Here is a 24,532-nt window from a genome sequence, read left to right as displayed (position 1 = left end):
TATTGCCTTTATATGCTATTTCTCATTTACAAGGATGCCCAGAGTATTGTTCCTGCAGAAATTCAGCCAAATAGTTCATTAAAAAATGTGATATTTCAGTGCTTAAAAAAAAAATAAATCAATTTAAATGACTTTATTCCAAAATGGACTTTTGCCATTCAAGTAATATAAAATGTTATCAATTCTAGATGGTACCCTCTCTTCATTCTCACAGTAGCTTGTAAGAAAATCTTATAGAAGATACAGGACTCTAAAGGCTGTTTTTAAAGGTGGGATAAGAATCAGTCTCAATAGGCAATTCTTCTTCTGGAAGAGCCCCTGTAGATGTTAACAGCGTAGCAGCAAGTCAGGAAAGTATTTATGGCAAAATGTAACAGGGATCCCTATTAGGTGATTGCTCAGAAATATTAAGGTGCTAAGGGGAGACTGAGATGAGCTCTTAGGCAGAAGCTCTTCCCTGTGAGGGTGCTGAGGCGCTGGCACAGGGTGCCCAGAGAAGCTGTGGCTGCCCCATCCCTGGCAGTGTTCAAGGCCAGGTTGGACACAGGGGCTTGGAGCAAGCTGCTCTCGTGGAAGGTGTCCCTGCCCGTGGCAGGGGTTAAAGCTGGAGGAGCTTTAAGGTCCCTTCCAACACAAACCATCCCGTGATATTGCCCCCTTGTCCAATCATCATTTTAATATCTGATTTCTCGTAAGAGGAGCAGACTAATTCACTGTTAGATGTCTCCTACCTCTACTTCCTGAGAAGCTTGGCACTGATGACACTTTCTGCTCCATCTCTTTGTTGGCAGGCAAGAGATTGAAAGAAAAGCAAATCCCCACTGAAGCAGGCACTGGGGGTTGCTGTACTTCCTCTATTTTTAACTGTGTTTCCTATATACATAACTGACCATGATAGACTGCTAATCTTATCAGGTGTACCGTTCTCTCCACAGGCAAGTCAGCCGATCAGGGAAGCTTAGAAGGGTTATTCACTAAGCTTTCATCTATGGAGTCTGGTAAAAAAAGCTTTCTTTTTGCAGGAAGACGCACGCACACCTCGTGTTGTCACCTCCCCTACACACTAAATTGGGTTGGGTTTAAAGTGCCATGTCCTGGGGACCCAGGGCTAGCGTATGAGGTCTAGGTAAGAACTGAGGTTGAAGCAATGCAGCTTTACACTGCCTCAGCTGGTGCCCAGCTCCTGTTATCAAGCTCTAAATTCAGCCTCAAGACCCCCTGAAGGGGAGAGGGAAGGACAGGTAACCTTCGATCCTAGGCTGAAGGCACGAAGCTAATCCACCATCAGGATACCAGATTCCCTCTTTGCCTTCTTTCCCAAGCACCCTTTTCATGGGAGTTTTCAGCTCCATCAAAATGAGACTGAACCAGGAGGTATGGGATTTCAGATTAATCATTTCCAGTGTCAAAAGGAATTGCAGGTTTTTCCTTATGTTACTACCCTCACGGCAGATGATTGCAGGTGGAAGAGTTCTGGTAAGTCAGGAAAGGGCTGCAAAGACAGAGGTGCATGGCAGTGGTGAAGTGTCATCAGTGAAGGACACGTTTGTCACCACTGCTTGAAGACACCGAGTCTTTGCTGTGCCAGGGAAGAGTCTGAGTACCAAGTTGGCTCACTGGGATCTTCCTCTTCCCGTGGAAATGCTGGGGCTTCAGAGGAGGTAATTCCATGAGCACCTGTCTGTATGCAACTGGGTAAGTTGTATAGACCTATAGCAACAGGGACAGTAAATCAGGAATCCCAGACCCAGAGTTTTTGTCTCAAGGTACTGCAACTTAAAAAGAACTCCCAAAAAAACAACCCCAAAACTCAAAACCCCCAAAAGCTGTGGAATTGTCTTCAGGAATCTTGTTATTTATTTGACAAGGGAGAGTGATGTCTGCCGTGTCATCTTTATGGGATGAAGGCTGGGCTGCTCTATTCCCTTAGATTGTGTATTGAGCAGAGTGGGAGGTGCTGCTGTCGTCTTGCCCTGCTGTGGTCTGCTGAAAGGAGCCACAGGTAACTGAGTGGTCCCTTTGTGAGGATGGATTGCCTGCTTCTGCTGTAGAGGCAAAAGTAAAAGACCAAAAATCAGGGAGATTAAGCCAAAGGTGTTTCAGATCTTGGCTAAACTGTGACCTTTCCCTCCTTCTAGAGAGGAAGAAAATAGATATGTATCAAAATGCAATGAGCTGTCCTCTTGCAGCTAGAGAATGAAGGTTGGTCTCTTACTGGGACCTGGGGATAAATAAAACCCAAACATCCAAACTTGGGGTTTAAACGAACACCTTGATAGAACATAACAAGCATTTAGCAGTCTTTGCTGAAGCTGACTGAGCAGGAGGAAGAATGAGCCATAGAAACATGGTGTTGCACCTCTGCCTTTCTGATGGTAGAGGGCTGGAGGTCCCAGGTCAGTTAGACTTTATGGGTCATTGAGACAGCAGCTCCCATTGCTCTGAATGAGCAGAGAAGGAAGGTTCATTGAAGCACAGCAAGAGGAGCTAAGGAAAGGACAAGTCAATGACAATATTAAGCAGGTAGGTGACACCCAAGGACAATCTGAGAGACTGAGATGTGGTCATGAAGATGGGGTAGATGCAAGGAAGGAAACAGTGGCACCAGGGCTGTCCTTCCTCCATTCCATGCAGTTACTGTTGGAAATGTTGCATCTTGGTTTGTCTCCTGTGCTTATCTTCTGTTCTGAGGATAAATTAAGGCTATGAAGTAACCTACTAGATTGCAATACTCAGTTTAGTGCTCCATGGTTCAGCTTTGCTATCAAAACTTGGTGCCTTGGTGCCTTTCTCTTTATTATGGTTTTGACCAGAATAGCATTTGAAAAGAAAGATGCTGGATGATGTTGAGGTGAACCAGCAGAACAAGGGCTGCAGCAGCTTTCACATTAGCATTTGGTAGAACAATTCTTGTGTGTTGATATGAATGGCGCAGAGGATGTACGGGGGAGAGCTGTGGGTGTTGTGTGCCTAGGAAGTTCTCAGAGCTGAAATCACTGCATGGGCTTTTTGTGAGCTGTCAGAAAGCCAATCCTGATGGTGAAAATTCTTCCAGTCATCATCTTCTCCTAAGAGACATCTAATTTGAGTTACTCGTTGATGCTCGAGCAGTAGTTGGGGAAGAATAAGAAGGGCGTGCTTTCAGAAGATAGTTTGTCTTATCTTCAAGTAGGTGCCTGTGCTAAGGGATGTCTTCTGCTTCCTTTGTCACCACTGAGTGCGGTGGGATTCCTGAAATGCTTGATTTCTGCAGTGGGCTCTGGGTGAAATCCCATCCATGGTGTCGTGTCAACACCTCGGATGTCGAGGGACACCTTCAGTTTGTGGATGTTTCTTCTCTATGGTCACAGGATTTTCAGGGTAACGTGACTTTGAGAGCACTCATTTCAGCTGCTGTGACTTGAGCTTGTTAAGGAGATCTGGGTTGGTTTTCTGAGTACACATCCTCATGCCCATTGCCTGTCCTTCCCCCCACCAGAAGGCTCTCCGTTCAGTCCCCCAGAAGGGACATGGTGAAGATGATAGTTTCTGTGAATCTTGGCAAGGCAGGTTTCCATGCAAAACAATGTGGATTTAATAGAAGTCTGTTGTGGGAGCTTTTAATGTGCTTGCTGAACTGTTTTGTGTCAGCAGGAATGCACCAGGTAGTCTCCAGCACTGTGGTTATCTGTCTTGGAGAGGATGGGAATGGTCTTTGCTGCAGGATTCAGTTGAAGGACACGGTTGCTCTGCAGTTATGTACTGGTGGTGGTGTCAATACTGGTAGTCAATAATACCAGAACACACCTGACTCCGAATGAAGCTGCTCAAGGTTAGATACAAGGAAGAAGTTCTTTAATGGAACAGGTTGCCCAAAGAAGTGGTAAATGCTCCATCCCTGGCAGTGTTCAAGGCCAGGTTGGAAGGGAGCCTTGGAGAACATGTCCTAGTGTGAGGCATCGCTGCTCCTCATGGCAGGGGGGTTGGAACTGGATGATCTTAAGGTCCTTTCCAACCTAAACCATTCTATGATTCTAATATGTATGACTGTCCTTTCTAAAACCAGGAGCACAGTGGGGTGTAAGAGAGCCCCTTCTGGTTTGTCATGTTGCTAAAAGACGTTATGCGTGGCTGGGAGAATAAGGTGTATCTCATGGTTGACTGTGAGTCAAGTTTACTGTCAAGAAATACCTCTAGTGCCAACTGGTTTGCCAGTATGTCCTAGCACTGTCTCGGATTTGCTTACTGGGGATGCTACCACCAGTGGACCAAAGCTTCTCTACTAAAGGAGAGCCACTGGAATCTTGTTCACATTCAAGGCTGAAAGGGATTCAAGTGATCACTTACACCAGCCCCTTGCCTGAGCCAGCATCAGTCTTAGATGGCTCTAGAAGACCTCCAGTGATGGAGACTTTGCTCCAGAGCTTCACCAGCCTTATATTTAGCTGTTGTCTGGGTTCCACCACCACCCCCTCACCCAGTGCAGTTTTCCATGCTGTGCTTCATGTTCAAATCTTATTCTGTCCCACTATGGATAAGACTATCAGGTTATTCACTATTTATCTGCATCAGTCCTGATGTATTTCTGGACTATCCTAGGTATAGAGATCAAAGCATGCCCAGTGCTCTTTCACTGTGCTGCCCACCAAGGGCTAATGTTTCATTGTTTGGAGATCTACTGATGCATTTCCCTGCTTGAGTTGTGTGCATTAAGATGCACCCTGGTCCTTTTGAACTGTCTGTGAGAATTCTTCCATCATGTCTTCAAAAGTCACCTTTGGCTCTGTGTGGAACAGTATCTGCTAACCTGGGTGCTAGGGCCCTGTGGTGCATTCCTGAGCACAGGAATTTGGGTTGGATTGCTCAGCCTGATGCCTCTGGAGGAGGGGAAGAAAGAAGTTGCAGGAATATCTACTGTGAAATGCTACAGCTTTAGGTTGGTTGTACCTTTTCCTCGTGCTGCACTTGCTGTGATCTCAAGGGTGAAGAGGTGTTAAAGTAAGGCAGAAACAGGCACTGATGACCCTGGTCCCCTGAGCATCAACTGTCCTGGATCTCCAGGGCACTGCTCACCCACTGACCTGACCTTCTCCCCCAAAGCCCTTTGTGGTGATCTAATCCAGTCACCTGCAATTTAGGATCAAAACTGTTCTTATGCTGCTGCTGCTGCTGCTCTGCCTCCATGCCAGGTAAGATGTCTCTATCAGCCATTGTGTGATGTTTCACCTCTGAATGGTGCTGCTCTCTGGTTGCAGGTAGAGCCTAACCCTTACCTTTCTTCTCCTGGGAGCTCTAATGTCTTCTCTGCTGAAACAGCAGGAGTTTCATTATCTCCTACAGCTGTCACAGTCCCCCAACTAAAATGCAGCCACTAATATGATCTGACCCAGCAGTGGAGTCCAGCTGCAGCCGTCTCTAATCCTTTGATTCGTGGTGGCTATCTCAACCCCTAAGGCTTGCCACAGCCTTGGATTCTCACCCATTCCACTCCATGGCTTCCAGGCAGTGATGGCCATGCCATAGCCTCCTTCCCAGCAAAGCCAGCTGGTCCTCCACCAACTTAACCTGACAGGCTGCAGGTAAGTGAAATGCAGGACCTTGGTGCTGGCTCTGCCCCAGCTCTGTGTGTAAGTGTCCTTGTCCTGGAGCTGGCTCCTCATCCTTGTCAAAGACAAGTGCTGGCAGGTAGGTGAGGTTGGTGGCCAGGAACGGGTGATTCAAAGGGGACAGAGATGCCTGGGCTTCATGTCTTACCCACCACTCGCACATGGACTTTTAGGGTGGCTTCATGAAGGGGAAGCAAACACACAGCCTGGCTGCATCTTCCTGCTTGCCAGGAGCCTGTGGCCATGATCAGTTCCTCCTGGCATGCGATTCATCGCATCTGCTGAGGCAGGAGCTGTGTGGGATCCAGTGGGATCCCTCTTCCCTGACTTGGTTCTCCTGTGTTTCCCTGTTCCCAGCTCCACTGTCTTTGTTCTTCAAAGACTCAAGAAGTTGGGGGTTTTATTGTCTAATGGATTTCCTGGTTTTAATACAATTGAAAGGGTCTGAAATCCATGCTTTAGATTAACATATGCCAGCTAGATTAGGGCTAATCAGGGTGCAGGTCTGAGCAGATGCAGTGCAGGGCCAATCCTAGGCCTGATTACAGCATCTCAATGCTTTAATCGTCTCTCTCCCAAGGGCGATCAGCTCTGCTTTAGTGCACAGCAGACTTTGCAGCCCTCTCCTCCTTTGGGTTGTCACCACCCCTGGCAGGAAGGCTGCTACGTCAGATGCTGAGGCGATTTAGTTTAATCCCATGCAGAAAGGGAGCTGCGTGTTGCTGTCTCTCACCGAGACTTCCCTGCTTTCCAAGATGTGCCAAACCTTGGGTGACGTCAATCAGGGAATCCTAAAATGGTTCGGGTTGGAAAGGACCTTAAAGTTCACCCAGTTCCAAACCCCTGCCATGGGTAGGGGCACCTTCCACTAGAGCATGAACTCATCCTTTCCAAAGAAGACCCCCACTGGGTCTTCACATCTCCCCATCTTTTGGTAGAACCCGTCTTTGGCAGCACCCCTCCGCTGGCCGGTGTTCAATGTGTATGAAGAGCATGAAGGGATAAGGCTTTTCAGGTTGCACACTCTGTGGTCCAGGAGGGTAGTGGTGACTCTGCTCTTTGGCTTGGCCATGGGGAGTAGACTCATTTGAGACCTCCAGCAATCTCCTTCAGGTTAGCAATGCAAGAAACCCAAAGGGCTTAGTTGGGTTGTTGGTCTGGAGTGGGGTTTTTAGGTGCATCCCAGGCCAGTTCCCCATATCTGTGCCAGCATCTCCTTCAACCAGGATGTGCTTTATTTCATTGAAGGGTCTGATATAGGAGATTTCTTCAGGAGGGTTGAGTGTGAGCTCTCATTTCAGTGTTTTGTTTCCTGAAAACTCCCATCTATTGGAAAGCATCACGGGACCTTTTCACCTTCTGACTCCACACCATTCGTAGCAGTCAGTGCTGAACCTTCCCACCAGGAAAGCAATTCCTCCCTTGGGCTGTGAACTGCACAAGTGTGGTTTGGGGATCTCCTGGTGTGGGGCAGCCCTTTGGCTGGGTGGATCCTGACATTTTCCAACCCTCAGGGTGCTTTGAGATCCCGAGAGGAGGGATGCTGAAGGGCTCCAAGGCTCACTGTGCTCTGCTGGGGTCACCCACCTGGTCAGCACGATTAACTCGTAAGCTTTCCTGTCTGTACTGGAAGTTATCTAAGGACACCAAGCTTGGGATATTAAACAAGTGCCCTTGGCAGGACAGAGCCTGCTCTCTGCCACAGAAACCTGAAGCAAAAGAGATTGGGCTGCTTTTTTGGGAATGCTGGGTCAGGAACCTGCTGTCTTAAACCATTTCAATGCTGTTTCAGGGCTGGGCATCCAGTGCTGCTGCCTGGAAGGATTTAGTGACCTCTAAATGCTGTTTTTTCCCCCAACAGAGGTGGGGATAGGTTGCATAATGTCATGTACAAGGTGGCTTTTAGAGGTTCACTTGTCTAAATCAAGCTCTGCCAAGCCAAAGGCAGTGGTGAGTACAGGTAGGTAATATAGGAGTGGGAATCAGAGAATCATGGAAGAGTTTGGGTTTGGAAGGGAGCTTAAAGCTCCTCTGGTTCCAACCCCCTGCCACAGACAGGGACACCTTCCACTAGAGCAGCTTGCTCCAAGCCCCTGTGTCCAACCTGGCCTTGAACACTGCCAGGGATGGGGCAGCCACAGCTTCTCTGGGCACCCTGTGCCAGCGCCTCAGCACCCTCACAGGGAAGAGCTTCTGCCTAAGAGCTCATCTCAGTCTCCCCTCTGGCAGGTTAAAGCCATTCCCCTTGGCCTGGCCCTACAGGCCCTTGTCCAAAGCCCCTCTCCAGCTTTCCTGCAGCCCCTTTAGGCACTGGAGCTGCTCTAAGGTCTCCCCTTCAGGAGCCTTCTCTTCTCCAGGCTGACCCAGCCCAGCTCTCTCAGCCTGGCTCCAGAGCAGAGCTGCTCCAGCCCTCGCGGCATCTCCATGGCCTCCTCTGCACTCGCTCCAACAGCTCCACGTCCCTCTTGTGCTGCTGCCCCAGTGCTGGATGCAGGACTCCATCAATCCAAAGGATCATCTCTGGAGCAGCACAAATGCATCCTCCAAACCCCTTGGGACCTCAGCTCATGGCCACATCCGCCTCATCTCCCCCCCGGCTCTGTTCCTTCTCTCCCAACCAGTTTCCTTCTCTTGTCTCCTCAGGTCTCGTCCAGATCCCCGTCAGCATGTACCAGACCGTGGTGACCAGCCTGGCCCAAGGCAACGGCCCCGTTCAGGTGGCGATGGCCCCCGTTACCACAAGGATAGGGGACAGTGCTGTCACCGTGGACGGGCAGGCAGTGGAAGTGGTCACCTTGGAACAGTGATGTTCCCCGAGCCAGGATCACGGTGGTTTTCCTCGTCTCTCAATGCGACTTAGAAGTTTTTTACGCCTCTCCAGAGATGCATTGAGGTGGCATCGAGTCTCCAGCTTTGGAAGCAAAGGGTTTGAAGTTTTGTTAACTTTTTTTTTTCTTTTTTAAAAGGAAAAAAAGGAGGAAAGAAAAAAAAAAAAAAAGGAAAAACCCGGGAAAACAGGAATAATCTTAGCAGAGGATGTGTGTAAAGTGCGTTTTCACAGCGCCACTCTGCTCTCGGAGGAGAGAGAAGCCAAATTGTGACGGGACTTTCATTGCGAGGAGATCTAAAACGAAAGGAAACAAGCCCCTTATTCCCTAATTCCCCACTACAGGATGGAGCAGGATGAGGCGTGGAGGGGAATGTGGATACCCTCAGCCGAAGCTGCTCCCGGGCACGGCCCTCTGCACTTGGCAAATTAGATTTCAAACAATTTTAACGTGGACTTTTATAATGACAGCAAAATGAAATAACCGCAAAAAAAAAACAAAAAACAAAAAAACCAGGAAAATATTTTGGGAAAAGGCTCCTCTCTTGGGATAACATAAAGGAATGCATGTGTGACTGCAGGGGGGCGGCAGCCTTGGGAAGGGGGTGATGCTCTTCCAGGAGCCAGCGGAATGCCGCCCTCCCCTCGCCGTGCTCCGCTCGGCTCCCCTTGGTGCACACTGGAGACCTTGTTCTTACTCTCTGCTCTCAGAACGTACCTGCCATTGTCCATCTTCTTCTTTCCTTTATTATTATTATTATTATTGTTATTATTATTATTATTGCCCATTTTTTTTTTGTGGATCTAAACCCGAGTGGGAATGCCTCTGGAGGGGCTCTGGCTGCGTTCTTCCCTGCTTGCCCAGCGCCTTCCCAGCACTTCCCTCGCCAAAGAGCCACCTTGGGCTCATCCCAGTCCCCGTTATCCCCCCAGGACCCCACATCCTCCCTTCCCATCCCCGGAGAGTCCAGTTCCCACAGGAAAAGGTTCACTTGAAGGTAATGGGGGGGCTACACGCGCAGCCCTTTCCCTTTGGGAGACCCCTTCTCCATCCCCAACCTTCCAACCTATCCCTTCCCCTGCCCTTTGTGCATCTCCAAAGGACTTTTAATCCCCAAAACTTTTCCAGGAAGTTATAAATAGGCCTTTGGAGTGGAATATTTGGGGGGGGGGGGGGAGGAACTTAACGTTCCCATAGGCCAAACCCTCCCATCCCAATGGATCTTCCTCAGCCGCAGCCCCCCCAACTCATGAAGTTGTGCATCTTATTTAATTCTGGAGTTGGTTTGTTGTTTTTTTTTTTGGGGGGGGGGGTGGTGTTAAAGTTTTCTTTCCACGTGCCCATTCACAGATTCCTCCCCATCCCGCTCCACCTTTGAGGGAGTCTTCAGGTTTTCTTGTATTCCCTTGTTTTCTATGGACAAAAAGAAGCGATCCCAAACGTTCTTTGTACACGTTCCTTCCGTGCTGTTCGACAAGGGGGAGGGAGATCTTCCCGTCGAGGCAGTCCTGGTTCTCTCCCTGTGGGTGACCACCGTGCGGAATTCTTTGGGAATGATTATTTTTCTATTGTCGTTGTGAAGATGTCGGTGGCTTTTCCAAGTCAAGTGCTCCTTTGGCGATGAAACGATGCCCTTTGTCCCCCTGCCCTCCCCACAAAGAGGCACAAACCAGGCAAGTAGCAGAGCATGGACCACCCCCACCCCCCCTTTGTTTTTCCAGTGTCTATTATTGCTTCATTCAATAAATTGTTACAACTGTGTCTACCCCTGCCTCCACCTCTCCTGTTTTGGGGGGGTTGGGGGGTTTTGATGTATTCTGCCATCTCCTCCATCCCTGGTGGGTGTTTTGGGGCTGGTCCTGCACCCCCCGGCGCTCCCCACGCTGGTGATGTTTGGGCTGGAGAGGAGCTGAGCACAATGGGATGATGTAGGGGCTTGATCCTTTCTTTATCTCTTTCTTTACTCCTTTTGACTCTTCCAGCAGCAACCTGGGGCTGGGTGGGAACCATGGGGGTGCTTGAGCATCCCCGCTGTGCTCCCACCAAGGGCTGAGCTTTTGGGTTGAATTCCTCCATTTTCAGCCCAGATGCTCTCACCAGCGACCTAGGATGTGTTATTTGGAATGCCCCATCCCTGGCAGTGCTCAAGGCCAGGCTGGACACAGGGGCTTGGAGCAAGCTGCTCTAGTGGAAGGTGTTCCTGCCCGTGGCAGGGGTTGGAGCTGGATGAGCTTTAAGGTCCCTTCCAACCCAAACCATTCCATGGCTCAAACCCAAAGAGGAGCAGGGGAGGCAGCGATGGGTTTCAGCAGCTTTATTTGAATGTGGGTGCAGGATCAGTGCTCCAGCACAGGGATTCCTGGGACTTCTTGTAGCCTGGGACAAGGAGGAGAGCAGAGGAAAGCCGGACAGAGGGAAGGAAGAGGTGAATGTGGCTGTGTTCCAGGCATCCCTGACCAAACAGGGAGCCAATCCCCATCCAAGCTCAATGTCCTTGGACATTAAAGATGCTGCATCCGATGGGAGGGCAACCCGGGCATCCAGGCACCCCTGGGGACCCCAGGACATCCCTGCCCATGCTGGGATGCCCCAAAGAGCCCCAGATCTGGCAGTAATGGGGCGGTTGGGGGGGGAGCAGCTCGGCCTGGCAGACGCTGCCATGAGGCTCTAATCTCTGTTAATCTCTGTAATAAGCAGGTCGGGGCCTCCCGCTGGGCTCCCTCCCTCCAGCTTCCCATGTCCCGGCTGGGAAGAGGCTGCTGGGGCTGGGTCCTGCTCCTCTCCCCAACCCGGGCACTAAGGGGGGGGTCCTACCCCCCCCCCATCCCGTCCCGTCCCATCCCTGCTTTGCTTTAGGATAGGCCCCAAATGGCAGGATTTGACCCATGGTGGGTGCCCATGGGGGACTCGGGGTGATGGGAGGGCATTAGGGGTGCCGCCCTTTGAGGGGTGGAGCCTTTGGGAAGGGGGTGGGGCTTGGAGGTGGGGCCTTGGGGGGGGGGGGGGGCTTGGGGGATGCTCCACCCCTTCCCCCCCATTGCTGAGTCGACTGGGGGGGTTAAGCCCAGCACTGGGGGGGGGAGGGATGGACAGACAACAGGGGAGGTGGGGCAGTGGCTGGCTGGCTGGCTGGATGCATGATGGATGGATGATGGATGGATGGATGTTGGATGGATGGATGGATGGATGGATGGATGGATGGATGGATGGATGGATGGATGGATGGATGATGGATGGATGGATGGATGGATGATGGATGGATGGATGGATGGATGGATGGATGGATGGATGGATGGATGGATGGATGGATGGATGGATGGATGGATGATGGATGATGGATGGATGGATGGATGGATGGATGGATGGATGGATGGATGGATGGATGATGGATGGATGGATGGATGGATGGATGGATGGATGGATGAATGGATGATGGATGGATGGATGGATGATGGATGGATGGATGGATGGATGATGGATGGATGGATGGATGATGGATTGATGGATGATGGATGGATGGATGGATGGATGGATGGATGGATGGATGATGGATGGATGGATGGATGGATGGATGGATGGATGGATGGATGATGGATGAATGGATGATGGCTGGCTGGCTGGGTGGATGGATGGATGGATGGATGAATGGATGGGTGGGTGGATGGATGGATGGATGGATGGATGATGGATGGATATCTACAGGACAGACCAGTGGATGGATGGAGAGATAGATAGATATCCACAGGACAGACCGATGGATGGATGGATGGATGGATGATGGATAGATGGAAGGATATCTACAGAACAGACCAGTGAATGGACAGATACGCGGATGGATGGATGGACAGACATATCTACAGGACAGACCAATGGATGGACAGATGAATGGACAGATACATGGATGGATGGATGGATGGAAGGACGGACGGACATGTCTACAGGACAGACCAGTGGATGGATGGACAGATAGATATCCACAGGACAGACCGATGGATGGATGGATGCACAGATGGACAGATAAACAGGTAGATGGAGCAATGGCTGTCTGCCTGGACAGATGGGTGGGTGGGTGAATGGCTGTACATACAGGCAGATGGGTAGACGGACGGTTCAACAGCTAGGCAGACAGACAGAGGGACGTATGGACAGAGGGATGGATGGGTGCCTGGCTGACCACACAAAAGGATCAGTGACCACACAGGCAGCCTGTGCCGCCCCACAATCCCTCCCACCTTCCCCAGGAGGGCGATGGAGACCCCCGTCCCTCCATCCCTCCCACCCCCCGGTGCAGGAGGATGATTGGAGCCTAATCCAGCGTGATCCAATCTCCGCGGGCTTATGCCGAAAGCCCCGTAATCACCCAGCACTGCCCTACATATCCCGACAGCCGCATCCCGATGGGGGGGTGCAGAGCCCCCCACCCCCCAACGTGTCAGCCCCTTCCCACACTATCCCTGTTTCCCCCAAAACCTGTCCCTGTCCCTCCTGCACCAGGGATATGTGGCAGCTGCTTCAATGGTGCCTTGGTTTCCCCATTTCCCCAGCAACAGGGGGGCTGGGTCAGGGATGGATCCAGGACCAGGGGCTGGATCCAGGGCTGGGGATAGGAGCTGGACACCCCTAATCCTCCCCCCCAGCTGCCCTGCCCACATCATGGAGCCGGATCAGCCCTTAATGCCTGGAGTCACACAGGGACACGTGGCTGCGCTGCTCCAATGATCGGTGCCCGGCAGATCCCTGTCTCCATCCATGGAGATGCTCTGGGATGCCGGATCCCCTCTATGGGGGATGCTCACCACCACCTATGCCCAAACACCCACTGCATCCCCTCACATCCATATGGATCAGGACCCATCCATCCCAGCCCGGCAGCACCCATGGGTAGGTGGGTTTGGGATGCACAGGGTGCCCAGCTGCACCCATGGGTGCCGGGGGGGGGGGGGGGGGGCATGTCCGCGGCAGTTCCCCAGGGCTGTAGTTGGCAAGTCTAGAACCACCGGATCCTGCTACCGCACCAGTGTGAGTTCTACCATTGCCAAAGGCAGCCCCAGGGCCGGGCACCACCGGCCCCGTCTCTGCAGCCAGGCCTCAGTGTGGGGATGGGGGGGGGGACACGGACATGGTGCCAGGCCTGGAAAGCTGCAAGAAATAGGGAAAAACACATAATTCCACCCCCCATAGCCAGAAACACCCGTTCATGGCCCCAGCAGATCCCCCAGGGGGATGCTTGGCTCAACCCCAGGGAGATGCCATCAGTGTGGTCCAGGAGCGGAGAAGGAGCAAGGATCCCATCCTGCTTGTGACAACCACCATGGGGACATGGCCTAGATGCCTCCACAAGCTGGGACGGACACCCCGTAATAGCACCCATGGACGGGGTCTGACATCCATCCCTGCACCAATACCGGGCTGGTTCCCACCATCCCTCAGCATCCCCGCACCGCTCCCACTGCCCAGCACCGATGCTCATCCGCGTGTGTCCCCCCCCTCCCGGTGCTGCTCTCTCCACCCTCTCCCATATTGGCACTACACATAATTGCTCAAAGGCTACAAACAGAAGCAAAAATGTGCTAGTGCCAAAGCGGGCGAGGGGACGGCGGCGGCGGCGGCCCCGTGGCGCTCGCGGGTCTGTCTCTGCTCTGTTTATGGCCCTATGGTAATTCACTGACCGCGGGGTTGCACAGTGAATTCTACCAGTGCCATACACAGAACAGGAGTAGCGAGCTCGCACCTTCTCCCATTATCCCTTCGCCCCCGCCCCGGATACAGGGAATGTCCCCAGCCCGAAACGGCAGTGGAAATAAAACGGGGATAAAGTAGCTTTGGAAGCTGCCAGTGAAGGGAGATGCTGGTCCCGATGCTGCACCTCCGGGAGGATGGGGAAAAGCCGGTCCCCAGCGTGGCTGGTTTGGTGCTGGCTTTTGGGGAATGCTCCACAATGGGATGGGGATGAGGGAATGCCAGGATCTGCCTTTGGAAGCCATTTCCCAGCCATCACCATTGCAGAGGGCTCAGCCCCAGGTGCTGCTGGACGGCTTCAAGCCCCGCTCCATGACTTGAGGCCCCCAAAACAGCCCCAACCCCCCCGATGGTTGCAAACCCCTCGGATGGATGCACCCCCCCAAAAGCTCTCACCCCCCTCATGTTCCCAACCATCCGCACGGATGTAACCCCCCTGAAACGCTCCAAACCCCCCAAAGGTTGCACATAACCGGGGTGGCTGCGACCCCAAAAGCTGCAACCCCTCTGCATGGGACAAACCCTCCTGATGGCCCCCACATCACTGCCAACCCCCTGAATGGTGGCAAACCCCAACCAAGCTTCTTGATGGCTGCAGAGCCCCCAAGAGCTTGTTCCAACCCCCCGGATGGTTCCAAACCCCTTGAATGGCCAACACCCCCCCCCCCAAAAAAAACATTGGAAACAGCCCCATGGGAGGTGGAACACCCCCCACCCCCCCCCAAAGGGCACCTGCAGCACTGCAGCCCCCACTGATGGCTCCAAACCCTCCCAGAGGCTTGTAGCCCCTCAGATGCTTGCCAAGCCCCCCCCCCGGGTGGCCGTGACCCCCCCCAGGCCACGCCGCTGTGGCCATGGCAGCAGTGCAGGAGGAAGCACAAAGTCTCCTTTGTGTCCGTGAAGCCGAGGCCCTATCGAGCCCAAGCGGATTCGGGATGAGCTCCGGGAGCCCCTGATCAGGTCAACGGGACCTGAACCCCATTGGGGATGCAGCCACCGGCCCCTCCATCACATCCAGCCTCAGACCTGGGGGCGAAGATGAGCGGCACTGGCACGGCTCGGCCATGCCATGGCTTGGGCAGGGCTCCGCATGGAGCAGTTACTGCTGGTGGGGATGAACGTGTGCCCCCCATCCACACCCGCCCATGGGCTCCATCAACCCAAAACCCTGATGGACCCCCCCCCCCAGGTCATCCAAGCAGCCCAAAAGCAAGAGAAGCCCCCCAAGGCCATGGTGATGTCCTCACCGTGGGGTCCCCAGGAGGCCATAGGTGTCATGGAGCCCAACCACCATCCTTGGGGTGACATTGACAGCAATGGCTTCGCCCAATCCCCGCGTGGCCCCGGAGCAGCGCCGGCCAGGATCCGGCCCTTCCCCATTGACCCCAATGCATGGAGCTGGGGCGGCAGCTTTGGGGGTGCCCCCATTGTCCCCGTCCCCCCCCATTGCCTCCGCCCAAGGCCACTGCAGCAGCCCAGGGACCCCGGCAGGGCTGAGCCTGCCCCTCTGCAGAGGAGCCCGCTCGTGACGTTGGGAGCTGCCGCATTGCGGATGCGGCTCCCCCCGGGCCCCCCCCGGCTCCTGCAGCCCCTCCAAAGGCTCTGCCGCAAGGCCCAGGAGCTCCAGAACGGGGATGGGGGGGGGGGGTCATGGTCCCCAGGACATGTTTTGGGGCCCAACGGGGCAAAACCCCATCCCCAGCAGGCCACTGGGGATCCTGGTGGCATCGGCGGCTCCAGGATAGGGCTGGGGCGCTGGCTCTGCCATGGGCAGGGATGGGGGACGGGCTCTGTGGTGGCCTGGGGACATGGACACTGCCGATGGATTCCCCACCATTCCTTAGGGAGAGGGCACCTGCCCGATTCCATGGGTGCGGGTCCCACCTCTGTGGGCATCGCCAAGGGCAGCTGGGGAGAGCACAGGTGGGAATGGGGATGGGGATGGGGATGGGGAAGGGGATGGGCACTGGGGTGTGGACAGGGATGGGGACAAGGACAAGGAGGTGAAGGAGGGATGGGAACAGAGACAGGGATGGGGATGAAGATGGGGATGAAGAAGGGGATAGTGATGGAGACAGGGATAAGAAAGGGGATGGAGACGGGGATGGTAATGTGGACAGAGATGGGGATAGGAATACAGATACATCAGGATACAGATGAGCATGGAGACAAGAATGGGGCTGAGGATGGAGACAGAGAAGGAAAGGGAATGGTGGCGAAGACAGGGATGGGGAAAAGGATAAAGATGGGGATGGAGATGGGATGGGAATGAAGACGGAGATAGGAATAGAAATGGGAACAGGGATAAAGATGGGGATGGAGATGGAGACAGAGATGGGGATGGAAGTGGGGACGGAGACGGGTGGGGATGGGAATAAAGGTGGGGATGGGGTTGAAGACAGGAATGGGGTCGAGGATGGAGACTGAGACGGAGACAGGGACAGGGATAGGAATAGAGACAGGGATGGGGATTGGGACGGAGATGGGGACGGAGACAGGAATGCAGTCAGGGATAGAGAGGACGACGACGAGCGTGGGGCTTGGGATGGGGACAGGGATGGAGACTGAACCGAGGATGGGGTCGGGGGCAGTGGCAGCGCTGCCGCGTGCACCCTGGAGCCCCATCTGGGGCTGATCGGGGACCCCCATGGCCCCACAGGTGCCCCAGAGCACGGGGGAACCCTCCTCTACCCCCCCAGCACCTCCCAGCCCGGGCAGGACCCCACCCTGCCCCCCGACTGAGGGCTCAGTGTCCCCCCCGCCGGGCTTTCGTTACGGGCTCTATTGAGTGACACCGGAGCTGCCATCGGGGCTGCAAAGCGGCCACACTGCAATGGCGGGGGTGAGGGGAGGGGACCCTGAACCCCCAAATACACACCCCCCCCAGGCCGAGGGGCAACGATGGGGCTGGACCCACATTTCGTTGTCACCCGCTTCGCCCCGGTGCGATGCGATTGCTGCGACATATCCCCCCCCCCCCGACGGCAAAGGTCTGGGGTGGCCGAGGAGGATGGGGGGTGAGTGTGAAGTGGGGGGGGGGGGGGGGCTCGGCCCCAATGGGGGGACCCCTCGTAGAGGAAAAGAGGGGAGAAAGGAGAGGGAAACGCCGCAAAGGGGCGACAGGGGGGGAAACGGGACCTGTGGGGAAGGACACGGCTAAAGGGGGGTCCCTGAGCCCCGGGGGGGCCCCAACCGGACCCGACACCCTCCCGGGGGCGCCGCACTTACCTCAGCTCCGGGCGCTGCTCGGCTCCGAGCGGCCACAGCGGGACCCGACGGGGGGGGCACCCCGGGGCTGGGAAGGGCACGGACGGACACGGGACCCCCCCACTCGCCCTCCATACCCCGGGGGGGGGGGGGTCCCGCCGCCTCCCGCAGCCCCGGCGCTCGCCCAAGTGGCGGGGAGTGGCGGCGGCGGCGGCCTTAGCCCGGCCGGGGGGACCCCCCCTGCGGCTCCCAATTGGCCCAGGTGCCCCGGAAGGTGGAGCCGGGACCGGGGCGGGGGGGGGGGGGGGGGTTGGACGGACGGGACGGGGACGGGCTCACCTTGGGCCACCCACCCCCCGTACCCCACCCCCGGGGCCGCCCCGCTGAGGCTGCTCCCCGATACCCCGAGGGGTGCTGGTGGTGGGACCCCTCCTAAAGCTCCCATAGCTCGGGGAGGGGGAGGGGGCTTAAACCGGAGCGACCCCCCCCCCCCCCCCCCCCCCCCCCCCCCCCCCCCCCCCCCCCCCCCCCCCCCCCCCCCCCCCCCCCCCCACCTCCTGCTCCAATCCCTTCCGTTAATGGGCTGGGAGGCGGTGCCCGCCCATCACCGCGGCCTCGGGCGCGGGCGGCTCCGTCCCGGCGGCGGCAGCGGGCAGGGATCTGGCGGGGAGGGGGGGTGAAGGCTGAGCCCGAACCGGCGGCTCCTTCCCCCTGGGGGGTACTTTTATAGCCGGTGCCGTCCCGTCCCGCCCCGGGGCCGCCGTCGGGGCCGCTCGCCGGCTGTCGGGACACCGGACACCGGCGGGAGGCGGCAGCGCGGCCGCGCACCTGAGCCGCCCCTGCGCCGCCGACCGCGATCCGGTTTCCCGAGCCCTGAACCCCCCCTCCCCGGGAGGGAGATGGGGGGGCACTGAAAATGATCCCGACCCGCAACCCCCCCCCCGAACACCGCAACTCGAGAGGCGCCGCCGCGCCCGCAGCTGCCGCCGCCCGCCCCGAGGGGACGGGGATGGGCGCCGGGGATGGGGAAAAGAGGGGGTACGACCCCACTGTGTGTAATGGACGGGGGGGGGGGCTCCCTGTTTGTCCCAGGGATGATTGGGGAGGGGGCGGGGGGGTGTCCACCCTTGTATTTAGCCCTGAAGCTACGAGGATGGCCCGCACCGGCGCACACCCCTCCCTTTAAGATACACTCCCCCCCCTCCCAATTGTATACCCCCCCCATTAAATCCGCTCCCACATCACACACAAACACCCCCCAATGCACCCCCATCGACGCAAACCATATATAACAATATATAGAGAGATAAAGGGGGGGGTCATTGCAGATTCAGCCCCCCCACCCCACCCCAAAATGCTTGTGCAGCGCTGGGCTCCAGTGCAGGAAACCAGCCCGACCAGTTTGGGGCCTGGCTGCCCGCTGGGACCGGGATCGGGTTGCCGGAGGCCTCGGGATGGAGGTGGGAGAAGCCGGTTGGTGCCTCCCTGACGGTTTTGGGGGGTCAAATCCACTGGGAAGAGGAGTTTGGGGATGGGGAGCACAGGAGGAATGTGGGGAGCGGCCCCCCCCCCCCCCCCCCCCCCCCCAAGGAGATGGGGGGAATAGGACACGGAGAGGGGCAGGTTGGGGGTGAAGGTGTCGGGTCTTGGGGTGGCTATTGGTCTGGGGTTGAGTTCAGCCCTGCAATGGGGATGGGGGATAGGGATGTGTTTGGGATGGTGACGTCTGTGGCACCCTGGGGTGCTGCTGGAGAAAGGAGGGACCCTGGGATGGTTCCCAAGCCCTGCAATGGCCCCCAAGCAGGGAGGTACCCCAGATGGTTCTGAAGACCAGGGACGGTCCCCAAGACCTTGGGATGGTTTCCCAAGATCCTGGGATGTTCCTCAAGCAGGGAGGCACCCTGGATGGTCCCCACCCCTTGGTATGGTCTCTGAGACCCCAGGATGGTCCCCAAGCAACAAAGCACCCTGGGTGAGTGGTCCCCAGGAGCCCTGATGGTCCCTGAGAGTCAGGGATGGTCCTGAAACAGAGAGCCCCCTTGGATGTTCCCATTTACAAGGATGGGCTCCAAGACCTTGGGATGATCCCTAAGCAGGGAGGTGCCTTGGGTGGTCCTCAAGAGCCCAGGATGATCCTGGAGACTCCAGGATGGTTCCTGTAACTCTGAGATAGTCCCCCAGAAGGGAACAGCCCTAGATGGTCCCCAGGAGCCAGGATCATCTACAAGACCCCAGGATGGTCCCCAGACAGCAAAGCACCCTGCATGGTCCCCATCCTCAGGGATTATAGAGCGGTTTGGGTTGGAAGAGACCTTCAAAGCTCATCCATCCAGTCCAACCCCCTGCAGTGAGCAGGGACATCTTGAGCTAGGATGGTCCCCAAGCAAGGAGGCACCTGGGATGGTCCCCATGACCAGGGGTCCAAGGTCCAAGCACGATGTGGCCCCCCTCCCAGCACTGAGCTCATCCTTCTCTCCAGCACCATCAATATTTGGGCTCCTCATGGAGCCAAACCAGGTGGAGGCCTCATCCTGCGTAAACCGAGCGGCGCAAATGGCCCTGTTTAAACATTTACATCAACTTCTTCTGTTCCTCACCCGAATATTGGATGTGGATGGACCTGGAAGAGCCTCTGGAAAGGTCGGGGGGCTGGGCAGAGCCGTCCCACTGGCATGAGGACCTGGACAAGCTCCTTTCCATGGCGCCGGGCCGGGCTCAGAGGGGGATGGAAACACTAATGCAATATTGATGTGTCGGGATGCGGGAGCGCAGCCGGAGCACATTAGTCAAGGAGACCTCCTTGGAATGGTTTATGGCACTGGGGAGGCTGGAGCTGGCTAAATCCCCCCCCTCCATGAGACCCCATGGGGTGAAGCTCAGGGGTGGGGAGGTTGTCGCTGTTCATCCTGGTGGCTGTCATCCCGAGGTGGGATGTGCAGGGATGAGCATCCCACCCCGGTCGGCTGGATAACCCTGGCTTTGTGGGGAATCTTGGTCTGGGATGGAGCTGCTGGGTCGGCATCATCGCGCTCAGATGGGGAGAGGAAAACTGGGAGTTTGGGAAAAAGAGCTAAAAACTGGGAAGGAGCAAAATGGGAAGAATGGGTCAAAATCACGGGTTATGGGGAAAACCAGAGGGTTTTGCCAGCAAACATGCACCAAGTTGTGACTGTTCTCTGCAGGACCGCTCCTGGTCCCCTGGGATGCGGCAGGGGTACCGGCACCCTTCCATTTGGCATCACGACACCGTGCTCACGCTCCACGTGTTGCCCAGGCACATCCAGCACCAGCATAAGGTGATGCTCAGGGCCTGCAGGAAGCAAAGAGGGAGCCAGGCCCTTCCCCAGCCCTGGCTCCATCCCTCTTGCCCTCCCCGAGGGGTGCAGAGAGCCCGGGGGGGGGAGCCGCTGCAGGGGTCGGATGCAGCCGTGTCCCATGGGAGCATCATGCATTAGTAATGGCCACCGATCCGCCGGCGCTGACGCCATTTCTTCCAGCCGGGAGGAACAATCCGGCGCGTAACCGGAGCCGGAGCGGGCTCAGGTGTCCCCCGGGGCCTTGGGGTCACCAGCGTGGCCCCACCTCGGTGCTCGGAGGTGCACGTTCCATCCCTTCCCCAGGGTTGTAACCCGCGGTGGTGGTGTCCCAAGGGATGTGCTGCACCCCACAAGGTCCCTTTGGGTCCCCTGCAGTGGTTCCTGCAGTGGATAAAGCCAGGATGGGAGGGAAGACCCCGCTCACCCCATGGACCAGAGCCCTGAGCGCCTGTCCCCATCCATCACAGGGGCTGTGTGGCCATGGGGATGGCACCCAAAGCACTTTGGTGAAAGCAATCAGAGCATGATGGGGGTAGCAACCAAAGCCCCACAGGGATGCCACCCAATGCCTTGTGATGAGGGCACGCATAGTCCCTTGGGAATGGCACCCAGAGCCCCTTGGGGATGGCACCCACACCCCCCTGGAGATGACACCCAAGGCCTTGTGATGAGGGCAACCAGAGCGTGATGGGGTTTAGCACCCAGAGCCCCTTGGGGAGAGCACCCAGACCTCTGTGGGGATGAAACGCAGAGACCCACAAGAATGGTACCCAAAGCCTTTTGGTAAGAGCAACCAGAGTCGGATGGGAATTGCACCCAAAGGCCCTTGGGAACGGCATCCAGACCTCCATAGGGATGCCACCCTATGCTCTGCGATGAAGGCACCCAAAGCCTCTGGAGCACGGCACCCAGAGGCCCATGGGCATAGCACCCAGACCTCTATGGGGGGTAGCACCCAGAGCCCCTTTGAGATGGCACCCAAAGCCCCTTGGGCATGGCGCCCAGAGCTTCACAGGGAAGGTACGTGGAGCTCCGCAGGGATGTCACCCAGGACCCTTGGGGATGGCACCCAGAGCCCTACGGTGGTAGCAGCCAGAGTCTCTTGGGGATGGCACCCAAAGCCCCTTCCATGGGGAAGGTAACCAGAGCCCCACAGTGACGGCACCCAAACCCCCATGGGGAAGGGTGCTCAGAACCCTGTGAGATGGCACCCAGCGCCTGGTGGTGCCTTGAGCTCCTGGTGGGTCCCTTGGCTCAGGGCTTTGCCCTTTGGTGCCCTTCAGCATCAGCACAAACAGGGCAGGGTGAGGCCCCTGGATGCTCCAGGGAGCAGCACCCTGGTCCCAGTCTCCCCCATCACCCCAGCACTGCCCGCCCCACACACACACAAGCAGCCCCCACCTCCTGTACCCTGTGTGAGCCTGGCCAGGCCCACGGGAGGATGTTTGGGGCAGCGGCTGGCGGCGAGCACACAGGGGACAAGGGGCAGAGCAGCGATGGGGCCGCTGCAGAGGGCACCCAGAGCCGGGTCCTGCTCCACCCCGCACTGGGCAGCGGGAGGCTGCGGTGGGGCACGGGGGCCACCTGCTGGGCAGAGGGGGCAGCGCCACCCCCCGCTGGCTCTGAGAGCCCCCTGCAAGAGGTGGATGCAGGGATGGAGGGTAAAGGGGTGTCTGTCCCCCCCCCCCCCCGCCTGCTCCCTCCCCATAGCGATGGCTGCCCCAGGACGTCCCCATCCCCTGTCCCCGGCATCCCCGGGGGTGCTGGGTGCCAGGCTGGGTGCTGGCAGCAGATGGCACTGGCACCGCGCCGAGCCGCCGCCCTGTCCCCAGGCTGGGTGCTGCGGGGACAAACGGCCCTAGGCGGGGAGGAGGATGGGGACGAGGGACATGGCAGGGCGCTGGCCCCTTCCCTGGCTCAGCCATAGCCCCAGAACTGCAGCTCGGGGGTCCTTGGGGCTGTTCCCACTGCCCGTGTATCCGTGATCCCAATCCCCAACAACAGCGAGCCGAAAGGATGTGTGATCGCACAGGAAGCAGCCACCTCTGCCACAGTCCCCAGACACAGCTCCCATGACGGCAGCATCTCAGGCAGCGTTCCCTGCAATGACTTGTCCCGCTGCATAGAGAGAAACCCAGCCTGGGAGGCCGTGGGTGGAGGATGGATGCTCACGGATGAGCTGATCCCTCATCTCCAGCCCAACACCCTAACACTCAGCTCTGGGGCCAGGGCCGTGGTGATGGCGCATGGAAGGACAGCACCCAATTGCTTGCAGGTGGCTGGACAAGGAGCTGGTCACCGCAAGCCCCACACTGGGTGTGCACAACCACCTCTACTTCCATCTCCAGGCAGAAGGCAGGCTTCGAGCGGGAATTCACGGGCCATGGGATGCGGAGTCAACGCCACGGGGTTCAGGGTCTCCCCTGCAAGCCCCAGTGGCCAAACACCAGGCGGGTGTCAGGGTATAGACATGCTTTACACAGCAAAGGGTTACAGGTCTTTCACTGTACACTGCTGCTGGGGGTTATCCTCTGATGGGGTCAGGGCGGCTGCGGGGCCCACGCTGCAGCAGCAATGCAAGAGAAAGAGGATGAAAGAGGTGCCAAAGGGCAAAACACCCCGAATCTCTTCAAGTATCACCGGACAGGTCCCAAGCCAGGCAGGGAACCCATGGCCATTGCTCTGCTGCTGGCAGCCTGCGGAAGCACCAGCAGGACTTGGGTGAGAAGGGTGAAAGGAGGATGAAATAGAAGCAGAAGTGATCAAATGCCTCCCTGATGGTCACTGAGGAGGGTCCCTGCTGATGGGGGACATGCAGCAAACGGGATGGAAGGGGAGCACTGTCTCAATGGTGTGTGTTAAAGGATGGGTTGAGTTCAACCATGGACACAGACACTGGGCTGATGGCAAAGCTCTGCTCCAGCCCTGCACACCGGCATCCTTCAGTGCCCACCGGTGAGGAAGACCTCTGCACAGCCCCAAAGCACCAGTTCCCACCATTGAGGGACACTGGTGCTCAGCTCTTCATGGCACTCAAACACCTCACTGCCGAAGGAGAGACGACAGGAACAGAAGCCAAAGGCTGTTTCCAACCAGCACCGAGGGGCTGGGACAAGTTGTGGTAATGGGCAACTCAACCTGGGATCCATCATGGGTGCCCCATCACCCGGACAGGGCACAGGGTGACACCAACACTGTTGTCTGAAGGAGAAAACCCCCAAATGACCCAAAAGAGCAGCTACCTTGCTGCAGCAGGGCTCCACCTTCCATTCCAGGTTATGTGAGTGCAGCTGGGAGTTACAAACAGGGAAGTTTCTTTTGGGAGAAAGACAATTCGGGGATAAAAGAGGTGGGAAATGATGGAGAAGCAGCAGAAGGCGCAATGGGGCTGGAAGCAGTGCTCCCAGCTTGCAACATGAAGCCCGCTCCACACCATTCCCTAAAAACACCTTACATCCAGGACTGACATCCTTCACAAGCAGCATTTGGGTAGCTGAGATTACCCCACACTACCCGCTGCAGTGTTTCCAGCACTTGGGAATGTTGGGAAGAGCCGGGGTATGATTGTTTGTGACTCTGGACCTATTGAGCCCCCAGTCCACAGTGCCTGGACAAGCTCAGTGATCCCTGCTGCATCTGTGCACCCAGAGCAGGAATCGTGGCAAAGCTGCAGCGTTCCTGGTGGGTTTATTTTGGAGGAATCCTTGTTTAGCAGAGCATGGATACCCCAACAGGAAGTGGATAACTCCACGTTAGGGGATGGAACGCTGCTGTAGGGTGACTGATGTGCCCACGCTACAGCACCAACACAAGAAGAAGAGGATAAAAGGAAGCTCAAAGAGGTGCCTAAAGGGCA

General features: G+C 56.5%; 1 protein-coding gene across 6 annotated transcripts in view; it reads left to right on the top strand.

Moving 5' to 3' along the window:
- Positions 1–10,178, top strand: part of NRF1 (nuclear respiratory factor 1) — a 74,507-nt gene extending 64,329 nt beyond the window's left edge. For all 6 annotated transcript variants that reach the window (XM_062609465.1, XM_062609468.1, XM_062609469.1 and 3 more), the window contains one exon: positions 8,229–10,178. In XM_062609465.1, coding sequence (XP_062465449.1) covers positions 8,229–8,392 — 164 coding nt within the window. In that variant the 3' untranslated portion in view covers positions 8,393–10,178. The remainder of the gene's footprint in view (positions 1–8,228) is intronic.
- The last annotated feature ends 14,354 nt before the right edge of the window (positions 10,179–24,532 follow it).

This window comes from Pezoporus occidentalis, unplaced genomic scaffold (assembly GCF_034315485.1).
Source record: "Pezoporus occidentalis ecotype Australia unplaced genomic scaffold, CSIRO_AGI_Poc_V1 ctg138, whole genome shotgun sequence".
NCBI lineage: Eukaryota > Metazoa > Chordata > Aves > Psittaciformes > Psittacidae > Pezoporus > Pezoporus occidentalis.
This window is presented reverse-complemented; position numbering and strand designations above follow the sequence as displayed.